Source organism: Hyalella azteca, unplaced genomic scaffold (genome assembly GCF_000764305.2).
Source record: "Hyalella azteca isolate HAZT.00-mixed unplaced genomic scaffold, Hazt_2.0.2 contig8859, whole genome shotgun sequence".
Lineage (NCBI taxonomy): Eukaryota > Metazoa > Arthropoda > Malacostraca > Amphipoda > Hyalellidae > Hyalella > Hyalella azteca.
The window spans coordinates 263,411-284,316 of NW_025938942.1; the positions used below are offsets into that span (position 1 = coordinate 263,411).

The 20,906-nt window shown below is 39.6% G+C and overlaps 1 protein-coding gene across 6 annotated transcripts in view; it reads left to right on the plus strand.

Moving 5' to 3' along the window:
* Window positions 1-20,906, plus strand: part of LOC108664791 (recombining binding protein suppressor of hairless) — a 55,604-nt gene that overhangs the window by 26,323 nt on the left and 8,375 nt on the right. For 5 of the 6 annotated variants that reach the window (XM_018151479.2, XM_018151483.2, XM_018151481.2 and 2 more), the window contains one exon: window positions 19,970-20,258. In XM_018151479.2, the coding sequence (XP_018006968.1) occupies window positions 19,970-20,258 (289 nt within the window). Of the gene's footprint in view, window positions 1-9,678; window positions 9,894-19,969; window positions 20,259-20,906 lie in introns of those variants that run through there. The other variant, XM_047881804.1, reaches the window with a different exon arrangement.

The following is a 20,906-nucleotide window of genomic DNA, read 5'->3' on the forward strand; positions in this document are numbered from 1 at the left end:
ATTATACGTATGCGTGGCTTCTTATCTCTTATCTAGAGCGTCAGGTGCTGTGCAGTCTTGTCTCTTGAGAGCTTCTTGTCGTGGTCTCATTGATTACAGGCCCTGCCCATCCTCAACTTCTTGCAATCCTATTTATCCTAGGGCAGCAAGTACCTTACACCTCTCATGATATATAAGATTATCGCCGCGTACCTATAGCTTTTAATTGAAGGCGCGTATATTTATCCTAGGGCAATAAGTACATAGCAGTCTCTCATGGTATAAAAGATCATCGTGGCGTACCTATAGTTAATTTTTTATAGAAGGCGCGTATGGTAAAGAAGGCGGTCTTGCCAATCATAAAAGACTAAACGATTTCTTATTATTATGAGATTCTGGAACGCAGATGCTTTAATCTGCTGCATTTACATTTTTTAACTTTTTAGGACTTACCGTACCAACTAACAGAACTGTTACTAACAGAACTGTTAGCGAAAGAATCGCATGTTACCGTTAATTCGACCAACGATCTACAGGATTTATGCTGTCTGCATGAATTTTTGTCGTCATGGAATATTTTTTGTTACTATTTATATCGGCAAAATAAATAAGACAAGTTTTTTTTTGCATGTTAACTGCAAAAAACATGATTGTTTCTACTATAGAAAACATTTCCTATTGGTTACCATAAAGATGTTCGCAAGGCGGCGGGCGTTATACAACTTCTATATGTATTCTCTATCTACTGGCATCTGCAGTAAATGAAGTCATTTCTTTGGAGTCCAATGTAATGTTAGTGTTAATTTAAACTACATATAGGGGTTAGCTGCTTTTTTCTGAAGACTGGTTTACGCCTGACAAACTGAACTGCTGCTCAACAGCGTTTACGTTATCTTCACATGGTATTTAGAGCTTATTGTTATAATACTTGTAGATTTGTGGAAAACAAGTATAACTGAATCGTAAAAAAAGCTGGTAAGTATTTTAAGCATTTAAATAATTGATAGCCTTTCTCCTGACACATTCGATCACTCAGATGTTCACAGTGTGTGTGATTAGCGTACAGGTCGGCCGTCGCGAACTTACGTAGCCCGTATATAAATGACGCAATCGGAGACGGCTGCTGCTGCTACTGCTGCTCACAAGAAGCGTTGCGTTGTCTTTAATTTCGTTCACTCTCCCTCCTGGTGCTTCTTATTTCTTACTATTTGCCCTCTTCCTCTCTCCCTTGAACACCCCTCCCGCCATGGAGCACCCCTCCCGCCATGGAGCACCCCTCCCTCGCCGCCATCCTATCGAGTACCGTGGGAACCGTTCAGGTGTCACCCGCTAGCTGCTGCTGCTGCTGCTGCTGCTGCTGCCTACAATGCCGTCAAATAGTCGCCGTGCTGCCAAAATTATCCTCGTCTATTGCTGCTTTAGTGACAAATTTATTTATGTTACTTGCATAGCAGCGTTAGATATTGCCTCTGCAGAGCTGTTATGACTGCTGCGTTACTTTATTGTGCTGCCGCTGTATATACTGCCGAATGTGCAATTTTTGTTCATTAAATTTTAGCCTTCAACGCACGAGCCTATAACCTATTGTTTTGCTTTTTCCCCTTGAACTTTCCATTTCAAATCAATAATCACACCTTGAATGGTTTTCGGTAATATTTGACCACAATCAGGGAAAGAAATGCTTGTACAATAGAGTTAATCATGCTCTGAATGGATGTTGTTTATATCTGCTTGATCACGTACCAGCTCTGCATGAACAGCTCAGAGTTAAATAACGCGCTCGAGTCGCATTGATCTCACTAAAAGCCTGATCCTGTCGCAATGACTTTTTGAATGCTCTTATTCTAAGTCCTGTATTTAGGAAGCTCTAATAATATTCCTATATATTTCACTGCTAACAATATGGTTCTATTTTCCTTTACTGTATATAGAAGAACTAAGTTACGCTAGATATCTGCCACCAGTAAAGATGAGGTCTGTAGGCGCCAACAAGACGGACACGACGACACAAGGCGGGCGAAATTGAACTATGTGGAGAAACAACCAATTCGAGCTACTAAAACTGATATTACTATTAAAATTTCCCCATAAAAAGATTAGAAATTATTTATGCGCTATATTTTCTGCTAATATAAAACAATTATATCACACCGCCCATGCCCCCCTGAGGATTGGAGGCTAAAAACTCGACCAGGCGGGTCTAGTCTAGCGCAGCTCCCCATAAATATCGCAAGTGGCAGTTTAGTGTTCATTATCTTCTTAATGAACATTACTCTGAACGATATTCATTACTTTCTTAATTATCAGCTCTTCGAAAACGTTGCAGAAATGTATGCGAAAATGGATTTTATGATAGCATTTAATTGTTACTAATTGGTATAGCAACTGATGGAAAATTTATGCAAAAATGATGTAACCACAAGTTTACTCAGTTTATTATTAGAATGTTGATAAATTGTTATTTGATGCATAATTGATTTCTAATTATTGTTTACGTGGCTGTGCTCCTGCACTCACAGCAAGTCCTCGCTCCGATGCCTAATTAGGTGTCATGTTTTACTCACTTGAAGAATAAACCACAAGTACCGCTCAAATTCACGTAGATCGTGAGAGGTATATACTTTATCTCATTACTGTATTGTATATATATATAGCTTCATCAGTTTATATCCTTTTCGTCGCCTTTATTGTGGTATTTTTTATTGAGTTGATAAGTAAACCGACGATTGACAAGAGAAATCGCAGCAAATTATTTCACTTGGTTATTGGTGGATTGCATAACTGGTGAGAGTCGCAGCAGTGCCTTGCATAGCCTTGACGTCACGGCCTTCAGTAGGAACTGATGTACGTGTATCTACGCACGTCATCATGTCACGGTCATGAACAAGATGCGTGCATGTGAGCATTACTAGCTGATAAAATCTAGCGGGCGAGGGAGAGCACGAACGACATTTAATGACACATGGTGGATTGGTGGTGTGTACGTTGAACTACGAGTATTTCAAGACAAGTTTCTGATTTTCGGGATTCGATATTTCCGTGTTTATTGAAAGAGAAAGAATAATAGTACCAAGATAGCGTTGGTTTATTGCTGTTTTCACTCGACCAGAAGATTGCAGAGCTCCCCAAACTATTGGGTGTTGTAGTTCCATCTCTTGAGCGCCTAATTTGTTGACGGTCCGAGACACGCGCCGCGTCATCTGGCGCGCCCAGGTGGTCGCTCCTCCGCCAGCTGGAGCCTCGTATACGCGCGCCCCTCTCACCGCCCGGCGCCGGGGAGGCTGCACGCATCTTCCATACCAATCCTAACATCTCACACACAATAGGCTCTTTAACCTTATAAACTACTTCTGCTTGCAACCAATGTAAAAATTAATGAGAAAATCATCATCTCATCGTCGGGATCTTCAAATTCATAGATTCTCTATTGTACTAAGTTTTTTCTACTGACGGTAACTCTAGTTATCATGGTCTTAAGACACGGATTGCTTTGACAACGGATGATATGTCTGTACAGAAGGGTGCAGAATAATTCCTGATCCTGGATTGCATACAATGAAGTGACCATTATATACACAAGACTTCGCGACGATCATGATATATCACCTCGCTGGACTGTAGTTATCTTTAATATTATCATGTAAACGCTCATTTTGTTCGATCTTCATGTAAACGAGGCATGATTATGCCTGTTGGTGAGTCGTTTGAGTTAAGTATTGTCACAACACGTGCCTGTGCGCTGTATCTTATTGATCTGGCGCTCACCCTCGATCCGCTTCATTGTGGCACGCGTTTGCTGCGCTAAATTATACCGAAACAATATTCTCACGAACAGCAGGTCGACGATGCTAGCAACAGGTAGGGCCTCTTCTCTGGATTGTAATCAATGATATAATATATTCTAATTCCCTATTTTGAGTTTCCTTGAGGCCATCAACGGCCAGAAAATGAATTGGGAACACGGACGCATAATCTCGCGTTTGTACGATGAAATGTGCCAACGCCTCACGGAACAACATAAGAAATGACAAAATTTCTTTTCCCGCCTATAAAATAATTCGTTCCTCATAGCATGGCCGCATAATCTTCTGTGCTCTGCTACTAACATTCAGTCTTGGTATCGTCGCTTTAGGCTGCAGCGCTGCATCTGCTCGGTGTGGCTCCATTTAAATACGCAATGCTGACAGATTCATGAATCTGATTAGAATATCGATCAAATTCTCTAGTCGCATATTTAGTTTTCAATCTAACATTTTTAATGCTAATAATGAAAAATGATGAGCTTGGCAAATTCCGCGCATCACAGTCGCTTGCGTGATCTACAGTCGTAGCAGCTGCAGTAAGTGTTCACTAGCAGCAGCTGCAGTAAGTGTTCACTAGCAACAGCTGCAGTAAGTGTTCACTAGCAGCAGCTGCAGTAAGTGTTCACTAGCAACAGCTGCAGTAAGTGTTTACTAACAACAGCTGCAGTAAGTGTTCACTAGCAACAGCTGCAGTAAGTGTTCACTAGCAACAGCTGCAGTAAGTGTTCACTAGCAGCAGCAGCAGTTAGTGTTCACTAGCAACAGCTGCAGTAAGTGTTCACTAGCAGCAGCTGCAGTAACCACGCACTGTATATCATTATCCAGAAGGCAGCTGAAGCGAGCGTGCGCACGGCAGTCGCCTGGTCTTCAATTCAAGGTGAGTTTGGCTCGCAATCGCCTCGTTAATCTCCCACTTAATATGCACGGTTAGCAGCCAGCACTCGACCGCAAACTTATTGGTGAACAACTTATACTTCTTTTGGAATTAGCATCGATTGGTGTTAAGTACTCACTGGACGCTTGGAAATGTCGCGATCAAACGAGTTGAAGCGAAGCTATTGACTTAGCAAAATCCTAATTGGTTATTTGAAGAAGCGAGCTCGTCAGAGCATCTAAAATTAATGAAGTACTTCGTACGATTTCATTTGACTTTCTGGTAGTGGTAGACTTGGATCATTCAAGACTTTCATTAGTGCAGTGCTGGTGTGTAGGCAGTGACGTGGCGTGTTAGTGCAGTGCTGGTGTCTGGGCAGTGACGTGGCGTGTTAGTGCAGTGCTGGTGTCTGGGCAGTGACATGGCGTGTTAGTGCAATGCTGGTGATGGCCGCCGCGTGTCACGCTCAGGACACTTGCATGGCGATCGAGTGATGCGTGCCTCAGCTGACGCGATTACTGAGTTGTCCTTCTCTCTGCCCTCCGGCTGCGGTGTGGCAAACCTCTACTTATTATATTATTAACTCAACTACTTCACTTATAAAGGGGAGATGCATGCTGAACAGTCTTCCAAATAAATCCAAAAATCTTACAAGATCTAGGAAGGTTGTTCAATTGACTTCACTGCAAGTCGTTCAAATGCGTTCTCAAAATTTTTGTTTTCCTAACACACTGTTGTCTACCTAATACTGATTTGTTTGGATTTTTAATACCTAACATATTTATATTGTTCATTACCGAGCACAAAAGTTGATAAAATATAGCGTTTTCTTTTATCTCGTACAATTCATAGCATGCAAAAATAGACGTAAATACATACTCTTAAAATCAATCATTTCCATGGTGTGTATATTGCCGTAATATCGTTATCTCTGCGTAATGGCGGCGATCACGCGTGACCTTTTGTGCTGAAACTTTAACTAAGAAAATAGAATTAAATTGAAATTTAAACTTTGAACGTTATTTAAAATGAATTTTATTGAGTTAGTATTATTTTATAGTTATGGTAGTTAGCCTAATATTGAAAGATTACCCAGGCGGTATTCAAGTTGAGACTATTTCAGGATGCAAACGGTCGTTTATCCTAATACTTCATATTTGAAAATTAGTTATTGGCTATTTCGGGGTATAATATTATATTATATTATAAGCTTATAATATTATCATTCACAGATGGATTAATTTGCAAGTACTGTATTCACAATCATTGGCCCACAAGATTTTACTCTCGTCTTATTCAAGTTGATTACAACTTGAGAGGAACAAAATCTGCTGGATGAAGTTTTGACCCTCTTAATTGGGTTGACCATCAGCTCATTTGAAATAAAAACGCTTCTTCTTTTTGAATATTACAACATGTTATATACATGCAAAAATAGCTTTGGTGATCCACTCCTACATACTCTTCGTAAACTCCATATAATCGTGTTGTATATTAAGAATTTTATTATTTTATGTAGATTTAAGCACATCTGAAATTGCCAATTGAAAAACTAAGTTTGGTCTATTATTTAATTGTACTAGCTGGCAAGCCAGTCGAATAATTTTATCGATTTTTCTTTTATTTATGATCAAACTCATAAGTTTGAATTCTCGTCTGCTGTCTCCACACTGCTCGGGGAAACTGTCTACGGTGAATAATACGTTGTAATATTGCAAGCGATTCGTCCGCACTGATCAATCAAGTGGTCATGCTTCATTAAAGCAGTGGAATACTGAGATGCTTGATTATCAGTCGACTATAGTCGGTTTAATTAAGCGTCGGCGTCTGATGTCGAGTTTAGTGCGTAAATGCCTGGCAAAAATCGCGACTAAACCACGTATAACTTATAAATTAGCTTTCAAAAGCCAATGTTGTGTTTGATGCGAGATGCGAGCATCTGCTGCACGAATTTCAGTTCAATCGATAATTCAGAATTCTGCCTGAATATTAAAATAAAAAATAAAAATATAAATGGATTGCCTTTATTCGATTGAATATCTGGATGAAAGTATCGATTTTATGAATTTATGGCGCTTTAAATTAGAACCGCTTCGAAATGCAGTATTTACTTAAGTTAAACCCATTATAATATGTCTCTATTTTGTCTTCCATCCACGAGCTAAAGATCATGCACTCGTATAAGCACTTCATCTGAACAACGGGTGTCTAAAAATCAATGTAAGATTTCCATAAAAGATCTGATATATCTGAGAACGCTGAGCTGAACTCGTATGTATCTATTATAAGGGCTGTCATCACAAAGTCGTGTTCACATTATACTATTCTGTTGTTTGAGTTGTGAGTGAACATAGCTCATATCAGCTCTTCTTAAAGAAGTAAATATAACGCACTCTATCCGAATAGCATTTTTCAAGCACTACATCCAGTTTTTTTTTCGTGTATTCACGTTTCTGTGTTTGAAAATCGCTCTTTATTATTTACGAATCAAGCTGACTATGGTAATATTTCAATTCAAGGTTTCAACCCAAGTTAAGCCTACAGGCTGTTGCTTCTTTATTCGTTAATGTGCGTTCACTATTTGTAGGAAAGTCCTGACGCATTAATCTATTTAATTTTAGATAATTTTTTGCGTTAGTAAACATTGGAAAAATGTTGCTTGGTACGGCCATCATGTAAGGGACTGTGACCATTGGAAACATATGTTGCTTGGTACGGCCATCATGTAAGGGACTGCGACACAGTGTGTGACGCGTTGTTTGTGTTGCTTCGTTTCATTGAGGCAGCGCGGCGAGGATGCTGCTGCGATCGACCGTGACCTATCAAGTGAGTGGAACAGATGAGGAGACCAGGATCACGAAACTAGCGTCAGTTGAGGGCTAACTACCCTCAGGCTCTGTCCATGGTGGTGGCTGGCAGCATGGCTTACGTGCGCGCATGTATACAGGAGCCCTGACGTGTCTACGAGCATTTGATAAGTGTGCACGGGAAACGTATCCTTGCATCGTCGGACTTCATCGAACTTTTTGAGACCTAACCGAGTTTTTGCCGTACAACGCATCAAAAGAGAGAGAATATGCAAATAAATTCTAACGAGTGAAAAAGGTTTGACTGATTCATTCGTGGAATTTCTATATTATTACCAAGTGAATCGTTATTGCAATGCAATATCGACACATTTCTTCAATCTTTCGATTTTAATACCGCTGTTGAAGTTGTTGAACTCAACTTCGTTCTACTTTGCGTAAAAACAATGTAAATCTCTTGATTAATACGAGTGAACATATCTGAACAATGAATTTGGTTGGTTGTGTTCGTCATATAACGTGCAACGTTAATTTTACGTATTTAAAATTGCCATGCGCTAATTCAAATCATTTTCGGACCCTTCCAATTCCTTAAGCGTGCATGTTTCAGCCTCGAGTGTAAGTGATCAGTACGATGTTGTATCAGTTCAAATTGTTGGCATATTGTTACTTTAAATGCACATTAAACATTTTTCATTGAATTCGTTGTGAAGTTGAAAGTTATAATCTTTTGCTAAATTTCACAACACATGCGAATAATACAGATAATTTTTAAAAGCATTTAGTTTCTTATATAGAAGTGGTTTTCACATCAAATAAAAGTTTTTCATAATATTTTTGAGACATTTAATTTAGCATTGTATTGGTATTTAACAGGCCGTGTGTTTATTTTGTCAATTCGAAACTCTTAAAAGAAGCCCATAGAAATCGATCGAGTTTTGCTGTCCCTGCGGGCTGAGTTTATAACAATTAGATCCCTAAAATAATAGTGGAATAAACTAAGCTGCTTCTAATCGTTTCAATTCAGAGAATTCCCGAGCGAATGGACGGTGGCGTCCTAAATCCTATCTCATTGTAGTTCATATCAAAAATATGTTGAAATATAACTTTTGAATGTGGAAAAATCGCCTTCATAATCACGAGTGTTGATCCGCCCTATTTTGAGCGCTGGAAGACCGGAGATCGCAGTCATCCTAAACTCGGCTGTGATTGTGAGGCAAGCTTGAACTGTTCACTATCGCAGTTGTATTAGTGAAGGCTGTTCATTATTGCAGTTGTATTAGTGAGGGCTGTTCACTATCGCAGTTGTATTTGCGAAGGCTGTTCATTATCGCAGTTGCATTTGTGAAGGTTGTTTATTATCGCAGTTATATTAGTGAAGGCTGTTCATTATCGCAGTTATACTAGTGAAGGCTGTTCATTATCGCAGTTTTATTTGTGAAGGCTGTTATCACAGATGTATTTTTGAAGGCTGTTCATTATCGCAGTTATACTAGTGAAGGCTGTTCATTATCGCAGTTGTATTAGTGAAGGCTGTTCATTATCGCAGTTGTATTAGTGAAGGCTGTTCATATTATTTCAGTAGTAGTAGTAAGGCGCATATGCTCGTTGCCACGAGCGCGTGTTCGGAGCGCACGACATATCGTAGTTTAGGTATCGAGCGGCAGGTGGCTAGCTGTGTGCTCTACAGCCAACCTTTAATTGACCCTCAATTAGGCAGCATTCGTGTCAGCAATGACCGCTTTCCTTATATGTGCGCACCGGACCTTCATGTTTGACATGATTTCAGTGATGATTTTCTGGAATGTATACTATAAATTGTCGAATTTATCTTTATTTTTTAGACTTAAAATAAAAGATCGACAAATGTTCAAATCAAATAAATTAGGAATTATTTGGAATTTCCCCTTACAGAGCTAAATAAATCGCAAGTTATCTGTAACAGTGCTTCTTCGTTTATGTAACGTAATGCGCCTCTTTCTCAGATAAAATAAAATTGATGAAATACATAATTCTGATAATTAATTTATAATTTTTGCTGAAATGAAATGTATCATTACTACTTATTCCCAATTTAAGTAGAATATCGTATAGTAGATTCCATTGATTAGAACTACATTCGTGAAGAACATAATATAACTCTCTTCAAGAACTCTATCTTCGCAATTAGATTTTTTGTGACACATAACATTAGGAGAACAAGATGAGAGTAGAGTGTTCTAGACCAGCAAGCGTGCGGTAGGTAATGTAGAGGTGAGCATCACAACATGCATTGCGGAGCATGGCAGCAGCCAGGCAAGCCCCACAGCTCCTCTACCTCACAGCTCCCTCAGTGCCAGACTCCTCGGCTGCCTGCCCTCTGGCACCCTGCCGCTGCTGCTGCTCATGTCTGGTCCTTCTCTGTCCCGCCCACCCCACCTTATGCTTATGGTAGGTTCAGCAGTTGCCGTCTTGCCCCGTAGTACCTTTCCTTATATGTCAACCCATATGCAAATGCCTCAACCCATATCTTAATGCTACGTCAACCTGAAATATTTCAACATGATACGTTACTCCAATTGACTCATGCTAAGTCGTTTCATTTCTTCGTGTCCCTGCGCCTTATTTCTTTGTGGTACGTCAACCAATTCCAGCCTGGTAAACCATGGTACGTCGTCTTATTTCTTCATGGTACATCACCTCGTATAATAATGAAGCGTCATCTCATGGTACCTCGCTTCAATTACTCGTGATTTCTCGCTTCATTTTTTCATCTACGTCACACTCTATCTCAATGTTCCGTACCTCCATCTCCTGCTGGTATGTCGACACATTTGCTCGCGGTACGTCGCCTTCTTAGGTCACGGTATGTCGCCTCGTGGTCCGATGCATCTGATTCTCAGTGAACGTCTCCACGTAACTTGGGTAAGTCACAATATTTCTTATGCTGGACGTCTCCCCGATGTAAACGTATCAGACCATCCTTGGGTGCCGATGTAAGGAACTCCTAGATTAGTATGCTCATAATTGCGTGCAAATTTTCTCGATACTGTGATGATTCGTAGAATTTGTTTTTTTATGCGTCTCAACTGTGTTAGAAGTTTCGAATTATCTGTCGAAAAAGTTATTTTCAACGGCATATAGCACAACTGTCAAAAACTTTCTGGGTGCATATTACCAACAAAATATTTTTATCAATTAAATTTTCCGGCGCATGTTATCAGTTTTTTACAGCATTTTCTCAATTGTCTTAATTAATCCCAATTGCTGGTCGTATATCCCAGTTGCAGGCTGCATAATCATTGTGTTGAAGTGACCGGCGCGGTACACCGATCGCTGCAATAGTTTGTCGATAGTTCAAGTTGGTGTAGGAGCCTTTGGTCTTTAACTGACCTCGATTGAAACAATACCGGAAACTCATAAGAAATATCAATGATGTGGTTCCTTGCAGTTCCAGAGTGCATGATCGAAGGTCGCGCTCTGCAAGCCTTATTAATTAGACCGACGTACGCTGGTTAAATCTTTGTGCGATATGAGTTTATGACTTTGGATTTCATATTTCGACAATGTCTCGATTATTCTCAAGGTTCTAATTGGATTAAGAATACAAGATATTGGTTTGGCTGCAGCTACGTGACGCCATGTAATGTCACGCACGGCTTCTAATGATTCTTGTGACCTCTTGTTTGCATTTTTCTATAATTCAGAGATATTCGTTGTGAATTTTTATGCTTCCTCGTGAAAAACTATCTTGTGCCGTATTTCATCTACAAAGATTAGATCTACACTCATCTGTAGAGTGAAAAAAATTCAAGAGTGACACACGAATTACACCTGATTTTGTACAATAGATGATAATGTGAGCTTGTTATTCTACCCTCATATTAAATATGAATTTACGATTTATTGCCTAATTTACGCGTAATTTTAAGTTCATCAAGACGCACTTGCATGCAACCAAATTGCTACTGACAAGTCAACATTCTTTTTAGCGCATTTTCTCATTTATGGAAAAAACGCACTATTGTGCTCGCCATGTCCGTCTGTCTGTCTGTCCGTCTGTCCGTCCGTCCGTGACCTCGAGTTTTCGTCGACGAGAAAATGCTCTCTCGATCTGTCACTCACTGCAGTGAGTACTGAATTATATATTTTTTTATTATTCCACAAATGAAACTCTGTACATACGTTACCTTAAATATTGAGGATATTATACGTGCCTATACGTCATATTCGTGTCTTTCATGCATGAATTATGCCTAGGAAATTTACCTGTCTGCGCATATTGGAGAAGCTTGTGTTGTCAGTGGCCCATAGACCATTTTGTATCACCCATGTCAGTGTAGAGCTGCGGCGTGTTTCACATAGACAGCTTAAGGCGATCGCCCTGCCTTTGTTTCGCAAATTTTGATTACCCAGTTCGCCTTCAGCTCTTGCACGTGCTGCTGTTATACTGCAGCCTTGCATTACCACGCCGATGTTCCACTGAGCCAAGGTGCTCACGCTGGTACATATAAGGTGTACAAATGCCCTAGTGTTGGTATCTAATTTGACGTAAATCACAATGACAACCTTTATGTTTTTACACAAAATATACTTCCATGCTCACGCTAATTGATGTAATGTGTGCCTTGCATAGTGGATTCCTATCCAAGTACAACACACGTTTCAATTCTATTATGCCATTGCAATAAAATTATAATTACAGACGAAATCATGCAGGTTTATCACTTTATTTTTTTTTTACTTTTTTCCTCTTTAATAGATCTATCTCATATCCTATTTTCATGGCGCGGTCTGATGAGACCACTTCCCTTTAAATTCTGTTTCTTGAAAGTATTCCGATGTTTACTGAACCATATTAGTAAAAATCCTAATCACATTCGTATGGCAATCCCCCTCATGCAGGGAGGACTTCTGACGCATGTCTGTGCTCGTCAGAAGTCCTATGAGGTTTCGCGCTCCTAGGGGGATTGTTCCTGAGCGCCTCACCGTTGAGCTCGCGGTGTCTGACTGCAGGTTTCAGTTGTGGGGTTAAGTTATTATGTAGGTAAGATTCCTTACATTAGTTATTATGTAGGTAGGATTCCTTGCATTTCCCTTCTCTGTCTCTCTCGTGCGGGCGGCCGACGTCCCGTGTAAGCGACCTCTTGTTCGAGTGTCTTAGTTTCTGTTGCTTTTCACCTGTCCCTTCTTGTCACTTCGTCTCTTTGAGATGCTAACGCTGCTTCTTTCGAGCCAGCTTCAGCGGGCTGGACAACCGAGACCTTCCGCCCCTTGTGGGGGATGATTAATTTGAGATTTTTGAATAATTGAGACATTCCACCTCACTGGTCACGTTATTTTTTAACCTCCGGTGCGAAGTAGCTTGAAAGCTTGTATAAGCGCTAGTAAACCATTATACTGTTTATGTCATATGGCAATCACTGTACTTTGGTTGCGTCAGAACTCCTTCCTCGGGAAATTGATTTATAAATTTGAAAAGATTAATATAATCATGATGCTGCAGAGAAACAACTTCGCAGTGTTGCAGACTGACTGCATGCGCTTGCTGCGCTTTAATAAATTCAAATGGGAAATTAGTTACAAAAAATTTGAACTGAATGTAACCAAACTCGTCACTTTCGACTCCAATCGTTATTCATATTTACGAGTAGTGTTATCAATGGTAGGATTGAGCAATATTTTGTTAATACTCCTGTTATTCGACTGGTAATAAATACCTGATGTATAAGATTACTGTCTCCAATAATCTTGAACAAAACTAACAACTCTCGACCACTTAATTAAGGCTGTTTGTTGATAACCAAAACTCGCTGTTACGTTGGACTCGACGTATAATGTTACAGTGTCTCCGGCGTTCATACATAGTTTATTTCAATGTCATGAGACAACAAAAAACAGCCTGACGTGCCGTGTACGTGACATCAATCAGTCTGCAATAGCTCCGAGGTACGTATACGACGAGTGCGTTGCTCGAACGAGTGTTCCGTCGAGCGTTTATCGTAGCGACAAATAAAGGAAACAAGGCTTCTTAATTTTCGTTCGCGATGCATTTGTGCTGATTCCGTCCTTTTTATAATCCGCATTCTTTAAAGTGTCCCCGGTAGTACGAATATTTTTTCATCCTGTTGAATTATTCGCTATATTTTCTGCCGAGACCGAGTACTGCTATAAGCAGGTACTGATGCATTTAAGCAAATTGCAGTTACTTGATACGGTTAATTATTCCGAATTTTTGAAGCTATATAAAATTGTATATAAATCCAAAATTTTACTAATATATTTTGTTAGTGAATGAAGATTTGCATTCTGTCTTTCTATTAGTAAATCGATGGTTGAAGTCCTAGTAGAGTTTCTCACTAACTTAGGCACATTTCTCAGTCTTCAATCATCATTACATTATAAAATACCTTGCATCCTTCGACGCTTTAATTTCTAATTTATGAAAATTTTACGTTCATTTTTTTTACAGTTTTTGTATAGTCGTGATGGGGCTGGTTAAGTTTAGTGTTTTTTTTTTGGGGGGGGGGGATCGACTGCGCTTCAGAAGAGATCAGGAGAGCAGAACTGCCGAAGTAATCGTTCTTTCTGTCCCCTTCTCTTGAGATGTGTCACGCATTGTTGATGCCCGGCACTCGGAACCCTGGAACTTTTCTGCTCACGTCTGGAGCATGTATATCTTGCCCTGTGCTCACGTCTGGAGCATGTATATCTTGCCCTGTGCTCACGTCTGGAGCATGTATATCTTGCCCTGTGCTCACGTCTGGAGCATATATATCTTGCCCTGTGCTCACGTCTGGAGCATATATATCTTGCCCTGTGCTCACGTCTGGAGCATGTATATCTTGCCCTGTGCTCACGTCTGGAGCATGTATATCTTGCCCTGTGCTCACGTCTGGAGCATATATATCTTGCNTTTTTTTTTTTTTTTTTGTTTGCACTTCTGTTTCTTACTCACAAGTGCACGTTAATGCATAGACACTTGCGAATCATTGTCATTAGTCATTAAATTTGTTTAGTTATATCAAAATTTGCTCTTCTGGTTATTAAAAGCAACTGAAGCTTTTTATATTTGCAACACAGAGCTGCCTTCGTACTTTGGATTCGCTTTGTTTTGGATCCTTGAAAGGTTTTTAAATAATCTATGCATTCAATCATATTTTGATGTTAAAATTAATAATCTGCTTTGGAAAATTTTGAGTGAATAAGAAGATCAGCACAAGCCAAAAAACAGGTTATATAACTTTTCACTAGATTTTCCTTGATTTTTATCGTTGTGACTGCGACGTGTTATCTGGACTCACGGCTGGCGATGGAGCCGCTGCTCGAGCTGCGGCCGACTGTGGTGTTGCGCTCCGGTGCCACGCGTGAGAACGGAAGCAGGCGCACTCCTACCATCTTGTGCTGCTATACTGCTGCTCCTTCTGTTTCTTCGATGTCTAATACTCTTTGTGCAGTATATGCTCCGTGCAATTGATGTTCAGTAGTATCTATTGCCTGCTGCTTCTTCGATATCTAATACTCTTTGTGCACTATATGCTCCGTGCAAGTGATGTTCAGTAGTATCTATTGACTGCTGCTTCTTCGATATCTAATACTCTTTGTGCACTATGCTTCGTACAAGTGATGTTCAGTAGTATTTATTGACGGGCATGAATATAATTGCCGATATAATATAATTGAGCGTCACGGGTGGGCTGATTAGAGCTACAGGTTATCACTGTGTACTGCTCATCATTTGCTATGCTCATGCCAGTGATGCTCAGTAGTACTGAGCTTTTATACCCCTGAAATGGGGCCGTTCCAACATATGAGGCCGTGCATGTGAACTGATTAGTTTTTGTATCGTTTCCAGCGATTTTTTTCGCTATTTTTCCCGCTCAATAAATTTTGCTCAATTGCTCAATTTTGGGGATTAGTGCAAAAATTTTTCGCAGAAATTAAAATTCTTCGATAAATAATATAAATGAATCGATATCAAGACAGAATTTAGAGCATATATCATTCCATATAGTTTCTGAGATGCGTTAGAGCCGCATTGTGCGTGCAAAGCTCGGCCCGCTCGTCATCTCGCAAAGATGGAGTCTGTCGGGCGGAGCCAAGACGACAGGCCAATAACAGCGAATGTCGGGGCCGCCAGCCCCGCGTCTGATCGATCAGCGGTGCGCTTCTCGGCTCATTCTGTGGCGATAAAAACTATAACTTCCGTTCTAAAACTTTGCCTAATTTTTATAGCGTTCTCTTAACCGTCTTGGTTAATGTTAGCCTCTGAACTGTTGCTGATTTAAGAGGTGTGTTGGTCGTCCCAATTTATGTTAGCCTCTGAACCGTTGCTGATTCAAGATGTTATCTTGTTGCCCCCAGTTAATGCTAGCCTCTAATGGGTTTCCGTTTTATGGTATTCTCTTTCTTTTCCCATTTATATAAGCCTCTGAACCGTTGCCGATTTAAGATGTTTATTGTTCGTCCTCGATTATGTTAAAGCGTCTGAACCATTAATTGCCGTTTTGAAGTATTCTCTGGCCGTCCTCGTTTGCGGGAACGGGTTCTCTGGCTAATCTGTATTTTTTGTTCTCTGAACCGTAACCGTTTCATGGTGTTCTCTGGCTGCCAGAGGTCTGCCTCTGAACCGTAGTCGTTCTGGTAATGTTAAACATTTGATTGTGTGTTTTTGAGTATAGTCGCTTGACGTTTTGTCTCCTGTGTCATAACCTTCGTCGTTCAAACGCATAATTACAGGCATCGACCGTTTATTGAGTTGTGAACTCACTGAGGTTAAGTGATAATTACGTAACTCTCGCCTGTTTTGGTGTTCATGCACTCATCAATCGCCTCCTATATATACTTCCCATCCTAACTTATTTTCGTTTATGCCTTTCTTTTCAAGGTATTGTCTTTGGTATTACGAGGCCGACGATGTCCCCGCCACATCTCCATATACACATATTGTGTATTGTGTTGCTGATTATAGCTAGTTTCTGCGCGTGATGTCATCCCAAGTCGCAATATTCTGTATACGATTATAGAATATTCTTGATAATCATATAGTTATCTTCCGCATATAACGGAGGGCAGATTAAGCGCGAGTATTCGATTAGTTGAGTATCACCCCCTATATAGCTGCCGCGCAGTTTGGGTTGTTATAAAACTATATACTCTTTCTCAGGTTCGTTAATTATTATTTCTTCTTACGTCTCTCTGATCAATTTGATGATTTATTCAAGGATGAGAATGGAGGAAAATATTTTCTTCACGTTCATGCATGCTCAGCTCGATCGCCACATATCTTCACGAACACGTTTCGCAGAACTGCTCCATCTTCAGTTCAAAAAATTGTATAGAATGCCAATCATTGAGTTTATTGTGCACGAAAAGGCAAGTATACGTGGTTGCGCTTCGCTATGGCACCGACGACCGACACAAATACATGTTTATCCGAGACAGGAAATTCATGACAAGGCTTCTTTAAACAATACTAATGAGCTTGTCGCAAAGCTTTGGTGTTACGAACTAGAGAAACTCGTCGTAAACGACCTTCACCCCGGCCATATACAGGGCGATCCTGCGCCCATGCCTCCGCGGAAACTTTGATCATTTAAATATGCTTTACTGCTCTTTGTCAAATAGTTACGCAATATTGTTCGTTATTAATGTTTTACTAGAAATTAATTATTTTATTGGGACTACTCTGAGCTCAATATTAATCTAATTTTACAAATACATTTTTACATCGAATTTTTTAAATAAGTGATATGTTTTCATTGGTATTAGTATAAATAGAATGACTGTCGGCGCTTACGTAATCAAACCCCTGCTTAATATTACTAATACTTCGTATCATGTATACGCTGACTGATCATATATACGCAGGGCCGTATGCATGGCGGTGGCCGAGCTACGGTCATCACTGGGCCTACCATCGTAAGATAAAGAGTGGAGCTTCGTTCACACCATTTGATATGCCACTCATTTGTAATGTTCCGCTTATGTGTAATATTACTCCGCTGATGTGTAATGTCACGCCACTGATGTGTAGTAATGTTACTCCACTGATGTAGTAATATGTTACTCCGCTGATGTGCAATATTATTCCCCTGATGAGTAATGTCAACCCATTAATTGATGTGTATATAATTTTGCAATATTGATGCTTGGTAGTTAATGTTTATGATACTCCAGATGCGTTTCGCTGCACCATTGATCCTCGTTAGGTAATGTTACCGCACTCATATGTAATGTTATCCCACTGATGTATTAAGTTGAGTCTCTGATGCATCATGTTACGCCATTGATGTAGAATGCGAATGTATACTTCCATATTATTAATGCAGTTTAGGCTATAATATTGTGCACGGATGTACTAAGTGACGTTATTTTACGAGAAATATAGAGCTCATATATAGCGCACTAGTATTATATAGTGACGCGTCTGTTATGTATCTGGTCACGACACTGATAGAGCATGTTATGCCATTACCATATTTACGGCATTAGTTTATCACGTGAAAGAACTGATTGATAGTATAGGCCGCTTATTTATTATAGTGGCAATGGATTGCATTCTCCCCCTGATGTATTGAGTTGCACCGTTGGTGTATTAGTTCCAAAGTTGTGATGAGTTCACAGCAAGGCTCACTCGCATTTAATGAAATAATTCCACAATATTATGGTTTTTTGTTTCCTAGGTTTTATGATTGTTAATGCAGACATGTTTTGGTTCTCTATTTGAAAGAGATATTATTGTGTGGGATTTTTAGCGCAATTGCTCTCTTACACACGGCAGATGTCGGGTGTGAATTTTTGCTTGCAGTTCCAGTTTGAGGCTCGTATGCTGGTTTTTTTTATTAATACTTGGTGTTCGAAATAAACGTACATCAACGGCATTTCATTATTATAGTCTGGCAATGAACAAATTAATGCATAAATAAAGCTCAAGAGCAGCTTTCTGTACTACTAAACTTGCTACGTATACCTTGCATAAAGTGCGACCCTCGCACGCATACGTATCGGGCAAAACCTGTCTGGCTGTCTCATTTGACATGGAATGCTCTATAAAAACGTGAAAAAACTGACTCCTCATATAGTAGTTTTCTCCAAAAATATCTGTATATTTTTCGATGATAAATAGCATTGAAAAATTAAACCTATATAATATATAAGAATACGCACAGAAAAAAAATCAGCGTATGAAAAGTACGGAACAAAATATATATAAGAAATACACTTACTGTTTTCTTTTTGCTTCTCCTACTCTTTAATTGTGTCTGAATTCTGAACACTGCATTATACTTTTGAAGAAATTTTCTACTAAAATGAATTCAAGGCCGCCAATTCTGCTGCTATATTCTAAATGTATGTACTTGACAACGAATACTCGCTTCTGTAGCGGACGCTTCATATATTGTATGCATGATTGTTCAGCACCGCACTTTTTAATGTGACTTGAAAGTTCATGCATACCACCTTATATAATCTCAACAATCAAGTCCTGGTGTCGTGCAATTCGTTTCACGCGCCCTGGTAATCGAAAGTGATTTGCAATGTAGGTATCAAGTCTGTTATTGTAGAGCTAAGAGCACCGCGGCAATTTTTCGTGGACAAGTTTCGTTGCTAAAGAAATATATATATAGTGCCGACCGCAGACCCGTGATTTGAGGTTATAAATGCAACACAATGCGATCCTCAAATAAGCCTACATCAGCGTCGCTTATGTTGCGCCTCCCAGCTTAATTCATCGTATTAGAATAACGATCCCCTATAGTTAAAGGTCCTTGAATTGTATATCACTTGCGGTGTTGAAAACGTTCCGTAATATGCGTTATTAAGTTGTTTGGGCTCCGATATCTCCAATGATGACCTTCACGATTCTTGATTACAAATAATCATGGTGTTGACAGATATTGTATTGAATAAAATAATTTTCTCATTTATTATATATTTTAATTAATTACTTATCAATTTGTAATGGATTCATTTCACATTCTATGTCAATCCATTTTCAATGTAGTAGATTCACGCAACTGTGCTTTTCAATTAACTATTTATTTGTATTATCATATCTTTAATGTTTTGCGCACTCACAAGCAGATCACTTACTTCTTATTTGATAACAAATAAAATTTCAAATATCTGTCCCTGTATGAGTTCCTAAACGATGATTCTCTTACGATACTTCTAAGATCTAACTCTTGTTTCTTACAACACTTCTCCTTCTGACTCTTAATAGAATAGAATAGAAGTGTCGGCGTTGAATAAATAGGCCCATGGCCTGTTGCCGATTCTTGAACTTTTCGTGACTTGATTCACAAGGGATCCGGCCTTTGGAACCCGATCTTTCCATAACTGACGATTGATTGAGATAGCTGCTAATAATATATTTTTATCTCAACTATCTGTGAAATTTTTTGTAAACGTTATAAGTTTTCTCAGACATTTCTTGCTTTCAATTTACATGTGCCAGAGTTTGCATGATTTTTGTTCTTTCGTGACAATTGTAAGTTGTACTAATTAGTTTGTTGTGTTGGCAGAGCCTGGGTGCGCGGCTGCTATGCTCGCTGGCTCCCTGACGCCTCCAGACAAGCTTAACTCCGACCCTCAGCAACAGCAACAGCAGCAGCAGCAGCACCCAGCTCTTACTCAGCACCAGACTATACCACAGCACCCTCAGCACCCAGCACAACATCACCCATCAGTGTCGGGCCCGCCATCACTGCCCCATCATCACCCACATCTTCTACCACCAGTGATGCCCGCTCTCCACACTCCTCCATCACCTTTGCCCACGCCGTCACCACCACACTACGAGCGATATACCACGTGAGCCTCAAGAGCAATTTTTAAAATCATTCAGAAATGCAGGATATGATGTTAGTATTGCGTAAATTGAGATATATATATATATTTTTAATTTCAAGACTCGTTCAGAATTAGATCAATTGAAAATTCTCTCTTTCTTGATGATCTTTCTGTTTATGTTTTCAACGGAATACTGCTCGACAATTGACGAGCTTCAGTTTGCCGTGAAAACTTTCTTTCATTCCAGAAATATAACAGTTAGACATTGGAGTTCTGTCGTAAAAACAATTCTTAAAATCAAACTAGAGAACGCCTCTTCAAAAGATTGCTTAATGGGGTTATTAAATGCATTATGGAAAGAAGACTGAATATAACAAACGTATGAAATGACTCCAAGCTGTATATGTGATGATTCTTTAGCGAAACAAAGTGACAATAGCGTTAAAAAATGCTCCTAATGGAGACTTTTGCGCGTGCTGTGAGCGATCAGTATTAATCCAGAAATGTGGTGCCTGGTCATGGTATATTCATGCATCTGACATCTTTTACTAGTCGTGCGTGATGCTCATTAAGGTCTTGGGTAGGAGTAAAGTGGCTATTCAATCATTCATGGCTATTCATTCGAAGTATTCACTTGACATGATGCACAATTACAGACGGATCATTGCG